This window comes from Hydra viridissima, unplaced genomic scaffold (assembly GCF_058129835.1).
Source record: "Hydra viridissima isolate aposymbiotic clone 2 unplaced genomic scaffold, HvirCarnegie_v1 scaffold_12, whole genome shotgun sequence".
Lineage (NCBI taxonomy): Eukaryota > Metazoa > Cnidaria > Hydrozoa > Anthoathecata > Hydridae > Hydra > Hydra viridissima.
Window position 1 is genome coordinate 7,411,677 of NW_028324311.1, and position 22,223 is coordinate 7,433,899.

The window sequence follows — 22,223 nt, forward strand, 5'->3', positions numbered from 1 at the left end:
TTATTTTTGTGGAGTTCCAATTACACATCACTTTTTTTCTTTCTCCTTCGGTTTTAAATCGTCACCTTAGTTTTGTCAAATTTTATAACAAAAATTTTTTTTTTCATCTCAAGTCTTTTAGAACAATGAAAAATTAGGGTGTATGATTTTTTACCTATTATGTATTATGCATTAACGCGAGTAGCCATTCCAACTTATAACAGATTTAAGCTTATATAAATATTTTTTTTTGCTTCGTTTCATTCTTTAAAAGCAAAAGGTTTTAAATAGAATGAAACATCCCTGTTGAAAGTAAATCGTGTCTCATGATTGTTTCTTTAAAAGTTAGATATTTTGTTTTTCCTTAGGGGTACTTAAAATATATGTTTCGTAAATCAACTGTTAAAATCATTCTTTCTATCAAAGTAATGAACCGAAACAGTTCATCTTATCCAGCTAAACAGCGAATTGCAGTTTGTCAAATGAATTCCACCAGTGACCGAGAAAGAAACATTCGGATTTGCACGGAGCTAATAAGCGAGGCATCTGATGAAGGAGCTAAAGTTGTATTTCTTCCTGAATGTTTTGATTATATTGCTGAAAGCAAAGCTGATTCAATTAAAATGGCTCAAACTTTGGAAGATACTACAATAGAATATTACAAGAATCTAGCTAAAAAGAAGTCTGTATGGCTGTCGCTTGGTGGATTTCATGAAAAAAACCTGGCTTTAGAGAATTTTATTTACAATTCGCATGTCATGATTAATTCAGAGGGTAAATTAGTGAGTGTATATAGGAAGCTCCACTTATTTGATGTTGACATCCCAGGTACTGTATTGAAAGAAAGTTCAGTTGTGACGCCAGGTAACAAGATCGAAAATCCAGTTGATACGCCAGCTGGTAAAATTGGATTGCTTTGTTGCTATGATCTACGTTTTCCAGAGATTTCATTGATAAATCGACAACTTGGTGCACACATCCTAACCTTTCCTTCAGCATTTACGCTTATAACTGGACTCGCCCATTGGCACGTTCTGTTACGAGCACGCGCAATCGAAAATCAATGCTACGTAGTAGCTGCTGCTCAAACTGGAAAACATACCGAGAATAGAACCAGTTTTGGTCATGCGTTAGTAGTAGATCCTTGGGGAACTGTGATAGCAGAATGTAGTGAAGGTAACAACATATGTATAGCTAACATTGATTTAAATTTGGTTGATTCCGTTCGTAAGCAAATGCCAGTTTTCAATCATCGCAGATATGATCTGTATAATAATCCCCTGAAGTAAAGCAACCTTGTAAAATTAAGTGAAACTTGGAGTTAAACAAGAGTTTGCAACATTTGTTAAAGTCTGTTAATTCATGTTTAGACTTGATTTTAGTCGTATTCCAAATCCCCTGGTCTCAAAAAGAACTGTTTATTAAAAAAGATGAGAAAAATTGCAGTTGCATCATATTTTTTGTATACTAGGTGTTGCCTCTAACTCAGATAATGATTATCATTCTTCAAAGGTTCTCTACCGCTCTTTTTTTTTTTTTTTTTGTGCGTTAAAAAAAGACTTTTCAATAGGTTTGCATGCTTCTATAGCAATTTTAAACAAAATTACAGAGGTTATAAACATTTTAGCCAGTTTCACTACTTCAATTGCATTTATTTGTGGTATCCTCAAATACCACTGTGTTATCTCCGTTATGTGCGCAAGTTCTGTATCTTACACAGATTAGTATTGAATTAGAAATTTCGACTTGAATTCGTTTAAGTTGCCGAGTATATTTAATATTTAAAAAAAATTATTTAGACGTGATGAATTAAATCTTCACTGTTTACTTTAAGGTTTTTTACCCCTCATAGTGACCATTACAAGATCATAATCATTACAAAATTATAATAATTTTGAAAGTTGTCAAATACCATAAAATAAATAGTAAATTTTTGAAGGTTTTTAGTTGAATGTGAAAATCGAATTGAAACATAACCCTAAACCTGAAAAACAATGCTCTGTTAGAAGCAGATGTTTCCCAAAAAAATGGTGACGGGTTTGTTATAGAAGATGGATAGTGACGGGTTTGTTATAGAAGAGTTTTTATAGAATAGAAGAATAAAAAAACTCGCAGTTCCACATTTGTGGTCAATTGCTAGCGGTTCTATTGAGATAAATTCTCACGATAAATATATTTGATTGAACGTTAAAAATGACTTATAACATTTTCTTGAACTCCTAAACAATGGGGTTTGCTTGTATTGTTTACCGTTTGACAATATTTATAATTGTGATAATGGAACAAAACAATAGTAATATTAAATATTTGCAGTAATAGTTTTTTAATTTCTTTTTTTCTTTTTTTTTAAACACTTTGAAAAAGTAACCAAAAAAGAATCCATATGATTTTTGCTTCGTAGAAAAAAAATTTTCTACAACTTATATGTGACTTACAAGTTCACCAATTTATTATCATTATTATTATCATTATCATTATTATTATTATTATTATTATTATTATTATTATTATTATTATTATTATTATTATTATCATTTTTATTATTATTATTATTATTGTTATTATTGCTATTATTATTATTATTATTATTATTATTATTATTATTGTTGTTGTTGTTATTATTATTGTTATTATTGTTATTGTTATTATTATTATTATTGTTACTATTATTATTATTATTATTCTTTTTATTATTATTATTATTATTGTTATTCTTTTTATTATTATTATTATTATTGTTATTACTATTATTATTATTATTATTTTTGATATTATTATTATTATTGTTATTATTATTATTGTTTTTATTATTATTGTTATTATTATTATTATTATTGTTATTATTGTTGTTACTATTATTTTTATTATTATTATTATTATTATTATTATTATTATTATTATTATTATTATTATTATTATTATTATTATTGTTATTATTGTTGTTATTATTATTATTATTATTATTATTATTGTTTTTATTATTATTATTATTATTATTATTATTATTATTATTATTATTATTATTATTATTATTATTATTATTATTATTGTTATTATTATTGTTATTATTATTATTATTATTATTATTATTATTATTGTTTTTATTATTATTATTATTATTATTATTATTATTATTATTATTATTATTATTATTATTATCCAACGAAAGCATCATAGATTAATTTCCAAATATAAGCACGTAGATTTGTATACACCGATAAACTCACGGAATTGTATTTACTAATAAAAAAGATATTGTTATGATGTTACTAATGCGTTGCTAAGTTTTTTTTCTTTATCTTTTGTGCTGATTCTTATCCAATTACAAGGCTATTTAAACTTTCAGACTTGAATTTTCATAACCTAAGTAAACTTTAAAGTGTCTTGTTGTATTGAGGTTGAAAGATTGTAAGGTTGTATTGGTAATAAACATGTTTCATCTGCTACAATCAAAAGCAAAGTTACGATCTCGTTTGTTGATTAAGTGCATTGACCAAAACAAAGTACAAAAGGCAGAGAGCATTTTAAGAAACAAATTTGATGTTAATGCGGATATATTATCGAGATATGGCGTTCCGATAAATCCCTTATGTCATGCGATAACTAACGGGAGTTTTGAAATGGTAAAGTTGTTGTTAAAATACGGTGCAGACATATGTCCGTTACTTATTGAAAGAAAAAGCCCATTGCAGTTAGCCATCATTCAAAATAACGTCAAATTTTTCAAGACATTAATTGAAGCAGATACTGATCAACGAATTGATTTCAATTTGCTATTATTGTTTGCAAGTGAACTTGGAAAAAATGACATTATTTGTATTCTTGTTAAAAGGTGTTCCGACATCAATTTCTGTGACTTTAAAGGTGAAACTTCTCTTTTTAAAGTTGTTACAAATGGCTATTTAGATTGCGCTGTTACATTACTTGAGCACGGGGCTAATTGTAACGCAAAAAATGCTAAGGGGCTTACCCCTCTTCAGATAAACAACCTTTCCACAAATTACAACAAAGCTGAAATAAAAGAGCTTCTTCGTCGCTATGGAGCTAAGGGAAATTTACTCAAGAGCTCAAGCTATGACGATCTTCTTTTTAGTAGCGAAAGAACTTATTCAAACTCATTCAACAATGCTAAAAAAAAAATTCTTGATTTGTTAATCGGTTCTAAGAAAGACTATGAAGCAAAACAAAGCGTTTCGGAGAAGCGCCATTCCGTGCAGTTTCAAGACTTGATGAAGTTTCATTAACAATCATATTGCAAAGATTGCCTTAAGAAAAACGCTTTGTAAATCATTTCTAGCTCTTTTTAATTCACAGTAAGTCAATATAAACAATGATTTAACTGCAAAAGTTGATCTACTTTATTCAAACCAAAACAATTATAATAGCATTTTCTGTAGCAAGAAAAATATCATTATAATTGTTTCGCTTATATTATCGAAAATATGTTTTATCGTTGACAAAAGAAATTAAGAGATATATTAAACTCATTATTTTTGCCATTAATTTTAACTATGGAAAGTTCAAAATATAGTTTTTTATTTTACTTGAAAGTTTATGTTTATTTAAATACATTTAAAGATAAATTAATATCAAATAACCTTTGTCTTTTTTTTTTTTTTTTTAATTAGGTAAAACCAAAATTTGCTTAATTTTCCTTTTCCTTCCATATTTGACATAATTAACATAATTAACGTGTTAATAACGATAAAGTGAAACGCACCTAATTTCACTAACTTTGGATTGGAAAACGCAGTTAAAGATTAGACAGGCCGATGTTTTTATTTTAGATCTACAAAGAGGCTTTTTTCACATCTTTGTTATAATTGTACACTGGGGAATCTCTTGGCTTCATAGTACATAATTCTCATAACTCATTATCATAAACTCCTCTTACAAATTTTCTCTATAGAATACAATTAATTTGCTATTATTCACAGCACATATTAAAGTAATGATGGGGAAAAAATATGTATTCTGATAATGATGGGGAAATTTGGAGATATTGTAAAAAAAAGAAAAGGAGATTTTTTCATTTACATATACAAATTATCCTTACATTATAGAACAAACATCTACAACAAAGGCGATATATATATATATATATATATATATATATATATATATATATATATATATATATATATATATATATAATTCAAAAGACATTAATGCAGGTAATCGACAATTGCCTAATTATATATCCTTTTATGAAAAGATCACATTAAAAAGAATAATGCAATTAGTTAATGAATTTTTATAAATAAAATTGTTGGCTTTATTATTTATAAAATAGTTGTTTGCTATAACCAGAGCCAAATTTTATGGCAACTCGGTTCATTTTTTTGTAAATTAGAAAGATACTTTCTGATGCTATTTCTGCAAAAGAATAAGTGATAACTTTATTAGAAGGTCAAATATTAGCAAGAGAGTAAAAAAACTTTGTGATTGGCACAATAAGGTTGAATGTTGCGACTAATAAAGAACTAACATTCAACATATTTCAGATTTTATAGCATATAGCTGAAACCTCGATGCCTGGAAGAATTTAATACAATTAATATTAACTACGCTTTGACTTTTTAGAAGAATCGTTCATGAAAACCCAAAGTTTGTTCCGTTATTCCTGTTAAGTCTACATCAACTGAAAGTCTGTTTTCCAGAAACTAAATTTTTATTATCTACTTTTCAAGTTTGTCAGTATTTAAAACCCTGTTTCTAGTTCGGATAGTAAAATTAAAAGAAATAATTTAATGTCGTGCAAGTGCAATTTGAAAAGGCCTTATATCATTTATAATTGTTTACTGTTAGATCTATTTTATAGAAATGTTAAAAACGTAAAAAATAATTGAATATAAAAAAAGAGTTTTTGTGGTTTTTTCATAAAAAAAAAAAAAAAGAGAGAAAAAGAAAAGAAAGTGGTACTAGTGGCCGGAAACTTCTTATACCAACTCAATGCTATTTCAAGATATCCAAATTCATTATTACCCCTATTTGGTGTAAAATTATTGACTATTTAGGATATTTTTACTTCATCCCTAAATGCGACGGTCGGAAACTACCCTAATGAAGAAAAGAAATTAAAAACCAGCGTACCGCCGAGTTTAGTGCTCAGTTTTTGCTTCTACATGAGTTTTATATTCTGTTCGTCGGAATGGCACAGAATAAATATAAAACAAAAATGGTGGAATTAAATATAGACTCTCTTTCTCGGCTCACCGTTCCAGAACTGCAACAAGAATTAAAAAAGCGTGGTTTAAAGAAAAGTGGTGTGAAGTGTAAACTTATTCAAAGGCTCTCTGAGGTTTATTTTTAATATGATATTATATATATATATATATATATATATATATATATATATATATATATATATATATATATATATATATATATATATATATACCATGTATGTATGTATGTAAGTATGTATGTATGTATGTATGTATGTATGTATGTATGTATGTATGTATGTATGTATGTATGTATGTATGTATGTATGTATGTATGTATGTATAACTTTTTAGCATTTACAAAAGTATGGCACAGAGGTTGTAAATATAACTCCACAGCGTAAGTTTTTGAATTGTATCTGTTTATAATTAAGTTGTTGTGTGACAAAAACTGAGTTGCTTCTTTTTTTCCACAAGGTTTATTAACAAGCAATTTAGTCTTAAAATTTATGAATATATTTACTTTAATAAGTTGATTATATTTATTATAAAAATTGGTAAATGTATTGAAAATTAAAATTACTATTAATACAACCTCTGCAGTGAATAATCTTTGATTGTAAAAGTAAAAAAAAATATCTTAACTAAATGAGGTTATTTTTATTCAATTACCTAAATGCCATTGTTAAAGTTCTTACTTTGTTCACCAATCTGCTAAATTAATTTATACTACACAGAACCATTGTATACTAATCATGATTACTATTTACTTCACAATGCTAATGTCACAGTAAATTATTTATGATGCACTTTTAATACTCCTGGCAGTCACTCTTGTATTTAATATACTAAAAAAGTTGGGAATGATGTATGATAAGTATTTCTCAGTAATAATAAAAACTTGAAAAATTCTTTAAAATGTTTTCTAATCTTAGCTTTTTCTTGCATATTGAATATCTAGGTTTAAATTTTTCTTGAATAGTGAGTTTCCAGGTTTCTTTTTGAATTGTGTGAATTTATTTGTATATAGAGTATACTGTTCATAGTTTTTGAATAATTTACTATTTTTAGATCAACCAAATTATGCGAGCAAGGAAATTCCTGAATCTTTGGAGGAATCTTTTGCAATTCAAAATGTAATTTATGAAGAAACAGAATCTGTCCATGTTGCAGAAGAGTTGGCAAATTCAATTCATAAGTCTCCAACTTCTCAAGAATATGGGACTCGAAAAATAAGTATTGATTCAGATATCACTGATGAAGCCAGGAATAACAATGGTATATAGTTATTCTGACCAAATTTGTGTTCTATTATGTTAGTAAAATATAGAACATATCATGTTAGCATTATTTTACATGATTTATTTATAGTCATAGGTAAATATTTGAAGTTCATCTTTTATACTAAAAATATGCCTTTAACTATGCTGATAAAGTGAGAAAAAAAAGTTAATAGGTGGATCAGTAGTTTATAAGATATAAGCTTAGATATTTCAATTTTTGTTAAGAAACTTTTGCTTAGTTGCAAATATTGTTAGTTAAAAATATACCAGCTATCAGCATTATTTTACTTTTTACTTTTTCTTTTAAAATCAGTTATTGTTTTATTTTTTTTTTTTGCTGAATTTGTTTTTATTGTAGAAGAACTAAATGCTAGCAGCCTGATGAAACTGGAAAAGCAAGAAGAAGATGGAGGGTTAGTATTTTATTTTTCATATTATAGGTCTTCACTATTTTTAATAAGGTACTGAAATTTACCCTAATTATAACTATTGAAATGGAATTATTCATATTGTTGCATCATTTCTATTTATAAGAAAGGAGTTTAAAAGCTTAGTAAAAGTTGAATAAAGTTTTATGATTTTTTAATCCATACTCAAGCTCAAAAAAAAAAAACAAATCAATAATTGTAAGCTGCTCCTTGTTTTATCCATATGTGCTAGAGTTATTTATATAGGTAACACAGAGGTATTTATTGGATAATACAGTAGAGTACTTTTTGAAATACTTCCAATTTCTTATCACTTTTCAAAATATCACTCTCCTTACAGTATTTTTGCTTAACTAATTAAGCAAAAGTGATTTACTTTCTAGATTTAAGGCCCCATTTGCAAATATACCTGTGTTAGATACTGTCAGGTTGGGAGTTCAGCTGGGGCAGCACATTTATCAAATGATAGGTTTCCTAAAGTGAGGCAAATGAGAATGGAAATATCATGAAGAGAAAAAAAATAAAAGCTTGATTTTGATTTTTAGTATGATTGAAACTATGAAGTCTATTGATCCTTTGTCTTTCAGAGTTTTAAGCTAGATGTGTCATAGCAACTATGATTTTTAATCTTTAAGTGCTAGTTCTTATTACTAAATTTGCTTACAAAATATAAATTCCTGTAGAAATTTACCATAGAAATGCAACTGAAATTTTAAATATTTTTTGCCTTATTATGCATATAGTTTCACAACATTTTATTAAATTCTGAGATACAACATTTTATTAAATTCTGAGATGCAGTAAACCTGCTGCACTTGCATGGAATGACCCATAAGTAACTTCACAAACTTTATTGATAAAAAGTTAATAGAAATAGAAAATTCTGGTTATAACACAGGGATTATCTTTGCTTTGTGAACTAGTATTGTAATCATCCTGGTCTAGAGTAATGAAGAAATTCTTATATTTAGCATATCTATATACTTTAACAAAAAAAGGTTTTTTTCTTTATATATCTGGTCAATAATCAAACTTTCACCATTCGTTCAATAACCAGATACTCAGGTACCCTTCTACTGTGTAGAGAAAAAACAAAATTATAATGTACAAAACTTATTTTGAAAATGAGAATTTTTTTTTCTTTACTTATAAAAAGTTCTAACAAGTTTAAAAGTTTTACCTTAGAAACTGAAATGGATACCCAGGCACCTGGTTACTGACCAGATGGTTAAGTATGTTGATTTTTTTACAGGAATGATTTTGAAGAGAAGTTAAATGATGAGGAAAATCCAGTTGAAAAAGAAAGCTCAATCACTGATGTTCTTCATGTGTCTGAAGAAAATCTGAGCTGTGAGAAAGGTTTGTTTTTTTTTAGACAGTCTGTTTTTAAGTTTTATTTTAATCTTAACCATTTTATTTCAAATAAGAAAAATAAGTAAATTTTTCTATGATAATCTTTATTAATGTATTATATGTAAAAAATATGATAAAGAAAAGGGAAGTTAGATTTTTCTTAATTGTTAATTTAAGAACCTTTTATTTACAACACAATCATCTTGAATTTTTATTATTTTTTTTTTTCAGATTTTTTTATTCCAGAGACTAAATAATTGTTATGCATTATTTAGTTTGCTAGTTGTTTTAGATGTCTTTTATAAACTCATAACTTATTGCTTTTACCTGCAGTTTTTATTTGAAAAGTATTTAACTTGAAAAAAGTTTTTTAAATGCAAACCTTTTCAAAAACATAATTGCTCTTACAAAAACAAAAATGTTCTTACAAATTGAAAAGTTTAATGAAAGGAAAATGTCAGGAATCATGCTAATTACTAGATTGAGGAAAAGGTTTCTGTGTCATTAAAATAATAATTTTTTGTGCAAGAATTTATTCAAATACAACAACAAATATTCTTTGAACTTTGAACTGAAAAACTTTCAACATGCTTCAACTTTACCAAATTTGACCAAGACAATGTGCTGGAAAAAAAGTATTGGATACTTTTTTACAAACACATCGTCTTGGTCAAATTGCAAGTTAAAAAATCAATAAATTTTTTGTAATAGCTGCAAAATCAAAAACAAACAAAAATATATTTAAAAAAGCATTATTTTAATAGAGCACACAAAATTTATCCTTGAATTTATTATAATGTTTAAACAGGTTTTTTGCTAATATAAACTGTGCTATCATTTTAGAATGTCTTTGTTTTAGTATTTGTGGAAAGATTAGAAAATTGTTAATGATGATGCAATTTTTTTGATAAAGGGAATGATCTTCAAATCTTTTACTATGCTTGATATTTCCTTACTCATCTGAAACAAAATGAACAAAAAAAAAGTTTTTGTGTTTAAAATTTTTCAATTGTTTATTTTTTTTCTTTAATGGGTATTACTTTAGAAACTGGGTTTGAGCATGAAACAAATAATAGTGACAATGGAAATACTAAAACTATAACAAACAATGCAGAGGAGGGTGAAGAATTTCAATATGATGATGAAACCAATGAAAGTGATCAAAAATTGTTAATTGAAGAAGTAAATGACTCTTCCAAAGAACTAGACAAAAATGTTTTCCCAACTCATGTGACAGAAGAAATTACTTACGAAACATCAATAGATGAAGGAGAAATAGTAAGTGAAGAAGATGAAGGTGTTGCAACTGAAGATAAAATTGAGAAGTCAAAAAAGGTTTTGATTATTTTTACTTGTTTTCTGTTGTTAAATTTTTAAATTGCTTTAAGTATTTGTATAAAAATGTTTAAATGTATTTATAAAGATATTTAAATGAATTTTCAGATTCTTTTATTTTCTCATGAGTTTTATTTTGTATTGATTTTTATCTAGAAAACTGTTAAGCCAGTGCCTTTAAAAAAACGGGTTTCTTTGCAAGGTTAGTTTTTATACATATCCATTTTTAGTGCTTTCAACTATTTCAGTATAATGCCAAACTTAAAGATAACAATTTTTGTTTCCGTTGATAAAAATTATTTCAGCAAGTAAGTTCTTATCAGAATTTCTATTTAAATTTTTTAAATTAACTTTAAAAAGTTTAAATAGAAATCCAGTTTTAAAACAAATTTTAAACAACATAATTTACTTTTGGAGTAATAGGGGGAAAGTTAGCTTATTGATAGGCCATCCATATGAATAAAGAACTGGTGGTTATCTTCATATTGGTACTGATATCATGAACAATCTCATATCACATGTTACAAAAAAATTACAATTATAATAAGTGATTCTTTGTCATCATTTCAGTAAAAGTCTAGATTATTAATTGAGAAGAAATTCTATATTTTATTCAGGCAATGAAAATTTATTTTATGATGAAATATAAGATCAGGTTAATTGAAGGAAAGGAGTAATGAGAAGGATATGCAGAGTCTGAAAAGTTTTTTGACATTAGGTATGCAGTCTCTAAAAACCTGACAGCAGATGTAAAGGATAAACAGTTTCTAAAACTAAAAGCAAGGTTTAGTGAAATAGGATCTGTTGATTAAGTTTTATACAATATATATTTATGACAAAATAAAATAAATATAGCATTAAGTAAATATAAATCTATAAGTGTTATACTGGTGTTACAAGACAGTGAGAACATGTTGAGAACATGTTGGTAAATAATTTTTTTTTTCAGCAATAGCTGAAAGCACGGAAGAAAAAGCTGCAAAGAGGAAACGGCGTTGGGGTTCAACATCCAAAGATGCTTCTAATCAAAGTTCAGAATCAATTAAGGTAAACTTTTTTTTTTTTTTTGTATATTATGAGTCTTTTAATTTAAAAATTAGGATGTGGTTATAAGTTATAGATTTAAAAACCACCACTATAGAAAATATTTGATATAAAAATATATGAAATATATAAAAATGATTAACTAAACTTTGCAGCAGATTTTAACTAAACTTATCATTACTTTATATCAAAGATTTAAGTATCTTTAAAGCAAAATCTATGCTATAAAATTGTACCAATATTAGTGATAGGGACGCTGCATTTGTCCTAACAGCAGCAACAAAAACTTTTAATATCCAAGTTGTAAATATCCTACCATTTTCAACAAATAGTATTCATAAATGCATAAAAATATAAACGAAATCCAGCAGACTGCTGATATGAAGGTTATATTTCCAATGACTACTTGTTAATCTACTTTGATGGCAAATTACTTCTTACATATTTTTAGCAGTATGTAAAGACACATTAAGAGTTTATTCAGCCTAACATCTGCTTCAAATGTAACTTCATTTTTAGTAAAGAATCTTGGCTGTAATTAGATAAAATTTGTTACAAGTCATATAATTGAAATCAACAAGTTATAATTGAAATCTTTTTAATCTAAATCAACTTCAAGCAGATAATCCAGAGCTGCTTTTATAAATGAAAAGAAAAACTTTTGAACCTTTAAAAGAAATCAGTTACATTATTAAGAGCACCATTTTTTAAATTATTAACCCCTTTTTGCATAACTTTTATATTGAACTAAACTTATGATTCTAAAAGCATACTATGGCCTAACATCAAAAAAAAAAAAAAAAAACTATTTTAAGGTAAATAAATTGCAAAATATTTATTTGTATCATATGATACATCATACAGTAGTGGAACTTTATGAAGAAATTATAGACTAATATTTGTTGTTAAACAGAGTGTTTATCTTGGAATATGAGCTTAATAGTTATATACACTCAATAAAGATATCATAAGTAAAAAATTTAATGATGGAAATCTTTAAAACACTTGCGGTCCTTATTTATACACAGCGCAGTTCCACACTTTTCACAAAATGAATATGTCACGGCGAAACACTTGTCATATTTGCAATGAGCCCGCTTTTCATTCAATATGGGCCAATGTCCAACTTGATCAAACCGAATCGCTTCATGGGGAATGGCAGTTTTTGGACCGACACAAGGCGTGATGTCAGCAAGTGATGGACAACCGGCTTTTCGTTTATGTGACACATTGTACATAAACAACAAATCTGCTATTGCCAATTTGAATCTGACAAGTGGAGTTAACTGATTATGCTTCTGCCACAGAATCCAGGCATTTATTACAGACATATCAAGCAAGTGGAAAAAGATCCAATGATACCACTTTTTCGGCCGAATCTTGTTCCTGTAATAGCCAAGTAGGGAATCAAGCAAGTCAACTCCACCCATGTACTTGTTGTAGATAGTGACAATTCCCGGACAGGAAATGTTGATATGGCACATATCTTTTCTTGAAAATCTTTTAACCTCGATTGAAGGTTCACTTCCAATAAAATTGAACAACAAGGTTACAAACCAGGAAACTACCGATGCGTTATCAAACCAGGAAACTACCGATACATCAACTCTGTCAACCTTGGGAAGATGTTTGGTAAATGTTCCGCGACCCCTTTGAACGGAGCAATCTGCTCATCAACCGCCAAACTTTCTTCTATTAGAATACTGTTCAGCTGTTCATTTATTTTATTTATAAGAGGGCGGATCTTGAAAAGTTTATCATCTTTGTGAGCAGCGCTGTTGTCACAAAAATATAAAATTACAAATTTTTTTCCTTAGATGCATAATGTATCATTTCTGATACAGTTAAAAAAAGAGTCATGGAGATATGACAGTTCATGAAAATAAGTCAACAAATACACAAGAGGACTACCAATATGTATAAGTAGGGATTGCAATCCTGCATAGCGGGATCCCGCAATCCCACGGGATCCCGCATTAATTTAGCGCATGCGAGATCCCGCAAAAACTACTGCGGGACCCGCGGGATTTGCGGGATTTTGAAACTATTGCTTTTAAACAAAAAAAGTCAATTCTTTTAAACTAAAAAGACAAAAAAAATATCAAATTAAAAGTGTTTATTATATTTGCGAAACAAAGCAATTTAAAAATTTATCTTCAGCTATTAAAATATTTTTCTTAGCTATAAATATAAAAAAATCATTCAAAAATAAACAAATATTTAGCAAAACATTAGTCGAACTCGTTTAAATTTTTTTTGTTTAGTTAATGATTATGTTGAAATTTTCGCAAACGAGTATGTTGAAATTTTTGTTAATGAGAGTATGTTGAAAACGTGAAATTGAAAACGTGCGTGCATAATTATAAAAAATATACTTTTAAAAACTACTTTTTAAAAAGTCTTTAAAAATTATTTACATCAACATTTTAAAACAAAAGTACTAAGCATGTCGCAAATTAAAACTATATGGAATTATTTAAAAAAAGTGATAAAGGAGAAAATGCGAAGTGCATGTTATGTTCGTCTATTTTAAAAATTAGTGAAAGATCAATTAAAGGGTTATTAATCCATTTAAAAACTAAACATGGCACCGATTTAAAATCAAACGTTTTACAACAAGACGGAGCTTCAACTTCAAAACAGTATGAATCAGTTGAACTAGAGCCTAAAATATACATTGACTGCTAAGACGAAGAAGTAATTCCATCGAAAAAGGTCAGAACAATTGACACGTTTTTTGTAAAGGAAATTTCTACGGAAAAAATGGTATCGCGCATGGTTGCAAAAGATGGCTTTACATTTAATAGTTTTTGCACATCTTCAGATTTACGGTACTTGTTTTCAAAGAGTGGTTTCCGGCTCCCTGCTTCATCTAATACTATAAGATCGATGGTAGTTAAATTCTCAGATTCTGTAAAAGCCAATATAATGCAAAAATTCACATCACTAAAAAAGCAAAATCAAAAGTTTTCAATAACGTTTGACGAATGGACATCACAAAATAGTCAGAGATACTTAAACTTAAGTTTACATATGGAGGCGAAACACTTTAATCTTGGATTGATTCGAATCCATGGACGGTGTAATGCAGAATATTGCGCCAAGTTAGTTTCAGAAAGGCTAAATAGCTTCGATATTGACCTCCAAAAAGACATTATCGCCATGACCACTGATGGAGCAAGTGTGATGGTGAAAGTCGGTAAAATGATGTCTTGCTATAAACAACTATGTTATGCTCATGGAATACAACTTGCAGGTATTGATGTCTTATACAAGAAAAATAACGGAGAAGTCGAAGAATCGTTTACTACATATGAAAATTGTGAAGAAGAAGATGAATATGGTAAAACTGAGGATGATGAAGTTATAAATAAAGAACATGGTTTGACAATTATTTTGGATCGACCATCTGCTGAATTGGTTAGAAATTACAAAGATCTCATGAAAAAAGTGAGAAAGGTTGTAAAAATATTTAAAAACTCTCCTGTAAAAAATGATACATATTTACAGAAGTATATCCAACAAGAACACGGGAAAAAGCTTAAGTTAAATCTTGATTGTAAAACTAGGTGGGAGAGCATGTTCGATATGTTAGAAAGATTTCTTAGACTAAAAGTGTGTATTGAAAAAGCCTTAATTGATGTTGGGTCAGAAATTCGTTTCACCCAAGAAGAGTGCTCCCAAATAAATGACTTAATTATTTGCCTGGCACCACTAAAACTTGGTCTCGAACTATTATGCAGGAGAGAATCGAACCTTGTCACTGCAGAAACAACTTTTCAGTTTATGTTAGATAAATTACAAAAGCAATCATCACTTTTGAGCATAGATTTAGCCGCGGCACTTCGTGAGAGGTTTACACAATGTCATAATAAGAGTTTAAATGGACTACTAGTTTACTTACAAAATCCTAAGAAGTATGAACAGGAAATTAAAAAAAATGAAAATACTTTTTCAATGCCAAAAAGAACCGTTATGCGTCAAGAAATAAAAAAAAATATTTATAAGAGTTTATACAATTGAAAGAAATGAAGTAGAAGAAAATGAATTCGAAGAAAAAGAAATTGTAGATTCTATTAACAATTCCCAAATACTTACTCCTACAATTCTATCACTGAAAAAAGAATTTGAAAATAAAATACAGAAAGACAAGAAAAGCTGGACAGAAAATGTAAAGGAGATACCAAATTTAGATTCTTTAGACTTTGATAAATTATTGAAGCCGGAAATGTCTGCCTATGAAAGTAATGGAGTAAGAGGCAAGTTTCTAGATATAGCGCATAGTTACTTGATGACCATACCACCAACAAGCGTAGAGGTCGAGCGAGCTTTTTCAGCTGCTGGTTACATATGCAGTCCTTTGAGGAGTAGATTAAGTGATGATACCTTAAGTAGGATCTGTTTCTTAAGGGCGTATTTCTTACAATGATTTTCTCATTTTGATATTTAAAAAAAAAAATAAAGCTAATAGATGTTCTACGCAAAACTAAAAGATGTCCTATGTATTTTGGCTCATCTATTTGTTAATTAAATTTTAAGAATTATATTGATTTACAAATGAATTGTGTTTTTTGGCTTTATTTACCTTATCTTATCAATTTAATAAGTTGAGTATATTTTTTCTGAAATACTTGAAAGAGAAATACAATTGTCATTTTGCCTTTTATAATGTGCATAAGAAACCTACTAATCCTGCGCGGGATCCCGCGGGATCTGCACAAAAATTAAATAATTCCGCGCGGATCCTGCGGGATTGAAAAGTGTGCAGGATTGCAATCCCTATGTATAAAAAACTTTGGAAATTTTTTTGAGTTTATGATTAAAAGGAATCTTGCTCGAAAAAATGATGTACTTACAAGAATTAGTTGATTTGCTGCCGGATGCCATTTTGATAACACAAGGAATAAAATTTAAAGTAAAAGTTGCAAAAACAATCTAAGTGCGGTGGCCACACTCACCTAAATATAGTAGGCTTAAAATAATCCCATTTCCCGTTAAAAATCTCAGCGCATTCATCCAGAGATACACAATTTATAAACTGTATCATATATGATACAGTATGCAGAAAAAGGTTAACCATTTTTTAAACTACAAATCGTTGCAGACTAAAAAGAAAATTTATTTGTTTTACATTGATTGAACATCAAACAAAAAATTTTCAAAAAAAAAAGCAGAATTTTTGTGTTATGTTGCTTAAGAAAATCAAAGATCATTCCCTAATTACAAACTACTTTAATCAATTTAAGTAACTGGGTATTACTTGTCTTTTAAGCCTGTTAAGATTTTTTTAGAATTTATGAAACTTTTTTTACTTTTTTTACTATGAAATTTGTTATGGAATTTATGAAAAAAGTTCAATCATCTCATTATTTTGAGTTTTCCTATTAGAAGTTAGTCACTGATGTAAAATTAGGCACTGTCACATTGGATGATCAACCAGAACTTGACTATCAAGAAGATGATGAGCGTGATGGTACATACTTAAAATTTAAATGTTTTATATTTTTTGTTTGTTTTGATTTAAAGAATTAAATTACTTACAATTTATTGGCAAGATTTTAAGATAAAATTTCTCATACACAGTTGGAGCTCCAAATACTAATAAAAGAAGAGTAAAAGTTGATTCTGGAAAAATAATTTCTTTGGGGAAGCGAGCTAATCCAGAAGTTTTAGTCGTTGAAGATGCAGGTTCGTTGTTTTAGATTACTTACTTTAAAATGAAATTTCTGGCCTGCATTTTTTGTTAATTCCTGTTTTATATTGTTTTTTTATTTTATTAGTTATTTAATGCTCTTGCTCCATTTTCCTAATCCAGTTAAAAAGACGATGCAAAATTGTTAATAATTTACGCAAGATGATTTTTTGGCAGATCTTTTTTGTGGTAAATGATGGTCATATGAAGATATATGCTCATTTATGATAGAAAAGTATTTATTTACAACCCTAAAAAAATCTTCGAGTTCAGTGACAATGATTTTACTTGAAGTGTATTAACAATGGAAATGCAAAGCTTGTATTCTTCATCTTTCACCTGCAACAAAATGCAGATATAGTAAATAAAAACTAAAATGGATACCTCTTATATAAAGATTCTTTATCGCTAAAGTCTCAAGATAATTGCATAAAGTTTTATTCAAAAAGTCTATACAAATTGAAAAGGACATGATGAAATAAGTACATTAGTTTTAAAGTAAATGGCTGTGATGAAATAAACAAGTGTTGATATAAATGGCTTTAAAAAAAAAAAAAGAAACAGGTTTAAAGTAGTTGGCTGTGAAGAAATACACCAGTTTAACCAGTTTTGAACTTAACTATGCAGCAAGATGATAAATTATTTTCTTATGATAAAATAATGACTTTGGGCAACCATTTGACTCTATTTATTGGGTTGGAAAAATATTGAAATAGCAGTTTTGAAAAAAAAAATAGAAACATTTGTTGAACAGTGAAGTCTTTTTTGCATGTATTAAATGGATATTGTATGAACTATTTACATTTCACAATTAATTGCTGCTGTATGGAAATTTAGAAAAAGACAGTTAAAAGACTTTTAACAGATACAATGCAGCTGTACCAAATGCTTTGTTGCTGCAAAGTTGTATTATGGTTGCTTTACCCTCTATCATTTTTTTAATGATACATTCAGCCATTTTTTGGACTTAAAAATTATTTTCATGAAGTTGTTTTTAATTGTACCACAAGCCTTCGACCTGTCAATCAAATTGTACCAAGGGGGTATTGTTTTAGTGTTGACATATAAAACTACAGAAAAATTTCCAGCGGTTTAAAGTTTTTAGCTTTTATATTTTAGGTTATTTAATAAAGTGATTTTTTTCAGGTGAAAAATCTGCTTTGAATTCTGTTGAGACTGGTTTTGCCAAACCAACATATGTAGATGAAGATAATGAAGTGCAAGAAAAACGAGAACGTTCTCCTAGCCCTGCTAGGAATCCTGTATCTTGTTACATTCACATAACTGGCCTAGTTCGTCCATTTACTGTAAACCAATTAAAAGTTTTAATAGGAAGAACAGGCACAATATCAGAAAATGGTTTCTGGATTAATCAAGTCAAATCACACTGCTATGTTCAAGTAAGCAGTTCTATGCATATATTAATGAAACTAATAGTATAACTGTTTAAAGTTCTAATCTACAGAAATGAGTATCAATTATTAATTTTAAAGCTCATAGAGATATAAAGTAGAACAGGTATAATGAAATATTATAAGTATAATAAAATAAAATTAAAATAGTTATAATTTTTATGCAATATAATAGGTTTGTTATGCATAATGGCTGTTGTGTATGTTTGATACAATGGCTGTTGTGTATGTTAATACAGTAGTCAATTTCATTTAGATTGGTAGTTAGATTGGTAACATTGGAAATATCAGAAATATGATTTTTAATATAGTTTTCTTTGTTATAAATATTTTTCTCTTAAAATTAGCAATTGTTTATTAATGAAGCAAAAGTCCTGCAAAGTTAATAAAAAGTTTTTAGATTCCATTAAAAAATTTAATCACACTGCTTGATTTTTGCCTTAAATTCTTTTACTAGTTGTCTTCTGAAGAACAGGCTGCGTCAACAAGGCATGCATTACACGGACTTAAGTGGCCGTCAGGCACTCCTAAGATCTTAAAAGTTGATTTTGCTACAAACTCACAGGTATGATTTTTTTTTTTTTTTTTTTTAAAAAAAAATGTCTCAGACATGTTTAATTTTACATAAGAATTTGTTGATAGGATTGTTTAAATCTATTTAAGGCAACGACTGTATGATTGTAATAACTGTATGTGTACTTTAAGATGTGGGAAGACACTCAAGGTGTTATGGGAAGACAACCCAAGATTGTCATTGAAATTGATGATAAGGATGAAGAAAAAAGAGTTAAAAAAACAAGCAAAGAAACAGAAAAAAGGGATAGAACAAAGGATAGCAAAAGAAAAGATGGCGAAAATCGAAAAGGTGGTGTTTTTAGATATTGTTTAAAAAGTCAATATGTTTTTTTGTTTGTTATATTTATTTATTTTTTCAATATTTTTTTTTTCTCAGCATTTTATATTTAAATTGTCTTTTTTCTCAACATTTTAGAAAAAAAGCGAGAAGAAAGTCCAGCCAAACTCTTAGATGACTTATTTAGAAAAACTAAGGCGACACCGTGCATTTATTGGCTGCCTCTAACGGATGAAGAGGTTATGATGAGTTTTTTTATAGATCTAAAAGTTATTTAAATCATGTAATTCCCATATAAGTATTTATCTTTAATATTTTATCTTTAACTAGATAACTTTTTAGTTTCTCAAGTGGTTTTTAAATAATATTCATAAGTTTAATTAAATCTTTGTAATTCTATTTCTTACAAACCATTTTCTCTATTTAGCCTTTTTTTTTCTTATAAAAGATCATTCGTATAGAAAGTAAAATGATGACAAAAAAGGCGGGTTTAAGATGTCAAAATCTTTCCATATTAATGTTGTTAAGCATAAACTTTTTTGTTTATTTTATCTTTTTTATATTTCTTTTTTTTTTTTTTTTTTTTTTTTTTTTTTTTTTTTTTTTATAGATATTAAATCGAGAGAAAAAAAATCTTACCGAGAATACGGAAAACCTAAACGCAAGCAAAGTAACTAGTAAAGAAAACAATACCTCCCGTCGACCTCGTTCCTTAAATAGGCCAGTAAGAGGCTGGAGATAGTATTGGGAATCAGCATCCACATGAGCAGTCCAATGTGTTTGACTAATGCGGTTGTAACTTTTGATTACAATTTAGTAGTCTCTTTTACTAAGATCAATGCCCTGTTCGATATTTCTATTGCAATTTTTAAATTTGCTGAAACGGAGGAAAATAAAGCTACCATATCGTTATTTTTTCTTTTTTTTTTTTTTTCTTTCCAAAATGAGAAGCTTTGAAAATTGTATCAATTAAATAGCTTTTATTCAAGTTTTCTCGATTTTATTGCTGCACGTCAGTAATGTCATCTAATGAAAAAAGTACTTCAAAGGATCCTGCGTTAATTGTTGCTAGAGAAGCACCATTTTTGCATACGTAAAAAGTACTCCCGCAGATATTACAGTTATTGATGCTTTTGATTATAATATTTAGATTCGGCACGAAAATGTGTAGAGCAGATGTTTATTTTTCCGAGTTAAAATTTAAATCATTTTTTTTTAGCCAAAAATCTTGAAAATTGTTTTAAAATATAACGTTTGACTATTTCTTTTTGTATTGTTTTTTAGAAAAATTTCAGATGAAAGAGTTCAAAAATCCTAAAATTTTCATCAGTAATTTTTTCTGAAAAAAACTTGCGCTTTTTTTGATTAAAATTTTTGTCCTGAGGCGGACGTAGGTCTAGTCAAACATCTACTGCGTAAGCTTTAAGTACTGCCTTGCGTCTGTTTAATCGTCAGGTCGGTTTTTGCTCATGAATTTAATTACTCAACCTTTCACTTATAATCACTTTTCGTCGCATTTCAAATTAAATGTAGTTAAGTAGATATCAAAACGCATGAAGTTGATTACTTTTATGGTTTTGTCTTTTATAATCAAGTTCTTCAAACAGGCTCTTGAAGTGCATAGGTTCTTTGTATGAATAATTAAATCTTTACAGGCGCGGATCCAGGAATTTGTAACTGTGTGGCCAAATTTTATTTTCAAGGTTGAAATTTCGATAAAAGATCGATATTTTAATATTTTTTTCATAGCATTTATTGATTGAATAAAATGTCGGTAACGTATTATAAGAACGGCCATGGCAGGAATCTCTATAGCCAAAATCCGTTAAATTACGGCAGACAAATTTAAAAAAACCCAAAACTAACTTGACTGCCGTTAAATTTAAACTATTTGGCCATTGCCACAATGGCCACACCTTAGATCCGCGCTTGCTTTAGAAGGAACTGAAACTGAAGGTCCTCCATTGTTATATTTGCAGGATAACATTTCAACTTTGCATCTCTGACATCATTGAAATTGGGCTAAATGTTATATTCTTTCTCCAAGGCTCCACTTCTAATCAATTTATAGGAAGATTTTATAAAACTGGCATAAATTTTAAAGGCCAGAGCTTCATCTGCTGAATATTTACTTGTTTTTTCTATATATTGGAGTATTTGAAACCATCTTGGCAGCTATAACTTTAGATTCATCTCTAAATTTCTTACTAATAGCAAAGTGTAATACATTGGATGAAATGAGATTCAACTAAGCCAGATACCCGCCAATTTTTAGTTTTATTAGTATCATCAAATTTAAATCGTTTTCGACAGCATCTACTAGCAGTTTGTTCATCATCTATTTTTCTGACATTTAAGTATTCGTTAAGCCACTTTATAAGCTTCTTTTTATAACTTTTGATAGATTTCCATTTTCATTGATACAGGTAAACAAATTGTAGAACAGCATGCTTAACATCAACATTATCAAATTCAGCAACTTTTGGCTGAATAAATTTGAATATATCAATAAAATTTTGTTTAGATATAAGAAAATTGTTTGTTTGTTTTTTTTTTGAGAAAATTATGAATGTTTAGGTTTAATAAAGCCATTTAATAAAATCTAAAATAAAAAAGTTATCTTAGTAATAAATATTTTTTATTTGAAAGATTGATATTAAAATATATACGCCGCATG

The 22,223-nt window shown here is 28.0% G+C and overlaps 2 protein-coding genes across 4 annotated transcripts; both read left to right on the forward strand.

Moving 5' to 3' along the window:
• The first annotated feature begins 3 nt into the window (after positions 1-3).
• On the forward strand, positions 4-1,329 carry LOC145194104 (deaminated glutathione amidase-like). Its single transcript, XM_080071703.2, has one exon. The coding sequence runs from the start codon at positions 363-365 to the stop codon at positions 1,266-1,268; it is 906 nt and encodes a 301-aa protein (XP_079927829.2). The 5' UTR covers positions 4-362; the 3' UTR covers positions 1,269-1,329.
• Positions 1,330-6,041: 4,712 nt separating this feature from the next.
• LOC145193900 (uncharacterized) lies at positions 6,042-20,807 on the forward strand. 3 transcript variants are annotated; one of them, XM_090068200.1, is made up of 15 exons: positions 6,042-6,280; positions 6,501-6,546; positions 7,218-7,424; positions 7,788-7,842; positions 9,110-9,216; positions 10,256-10,545; positions 10,702-10,747; positions 11,495-11,592; positions 16,978-17,062; positions 17,173-17,277; positions 18,428-18,681; positions 19,151-19,258; positions 19,399-19,558; positions 19,685-19,785; positions 20,157-20,807. In XM_090068200.1, exons 1-15 carry the CDS (start codon positions 6,131-6,133, stop codon positions 20,286-20,288), a joined length of 1,944 nt encoding a protein of 647 aa, XP_089924326.1. In that variant the 5' UTR covers positions 6,042-6,130; the 3' UTR covers positions 20,289-20,807. The 3 variants fall into 3 exon arrangements, with proteins under 3 accessions (XP_089924326.1, XP_089924328.1, XP_089924327.1); XM_090068202.1 differs by lacking the exons at positions 18,428-18,681; positions 19,151-19,258; positions 19,399-19,558; positions 19,685-19,785; positions 20,157-20,807 and adding an exon at positions 17,370-17,842; XM_090068201.1 differs by lacking the exons at positions 18,428-18,681; positions 19,151-19,258; positions 19,399-19,558; positions 19,685-19,785; positions 20,157-20,807 and adding an exon at positions 17,405-17,842.
• The last annotated feature ends 1,416 nt before the right edge of the window (positions 20,808-22,223 follow it).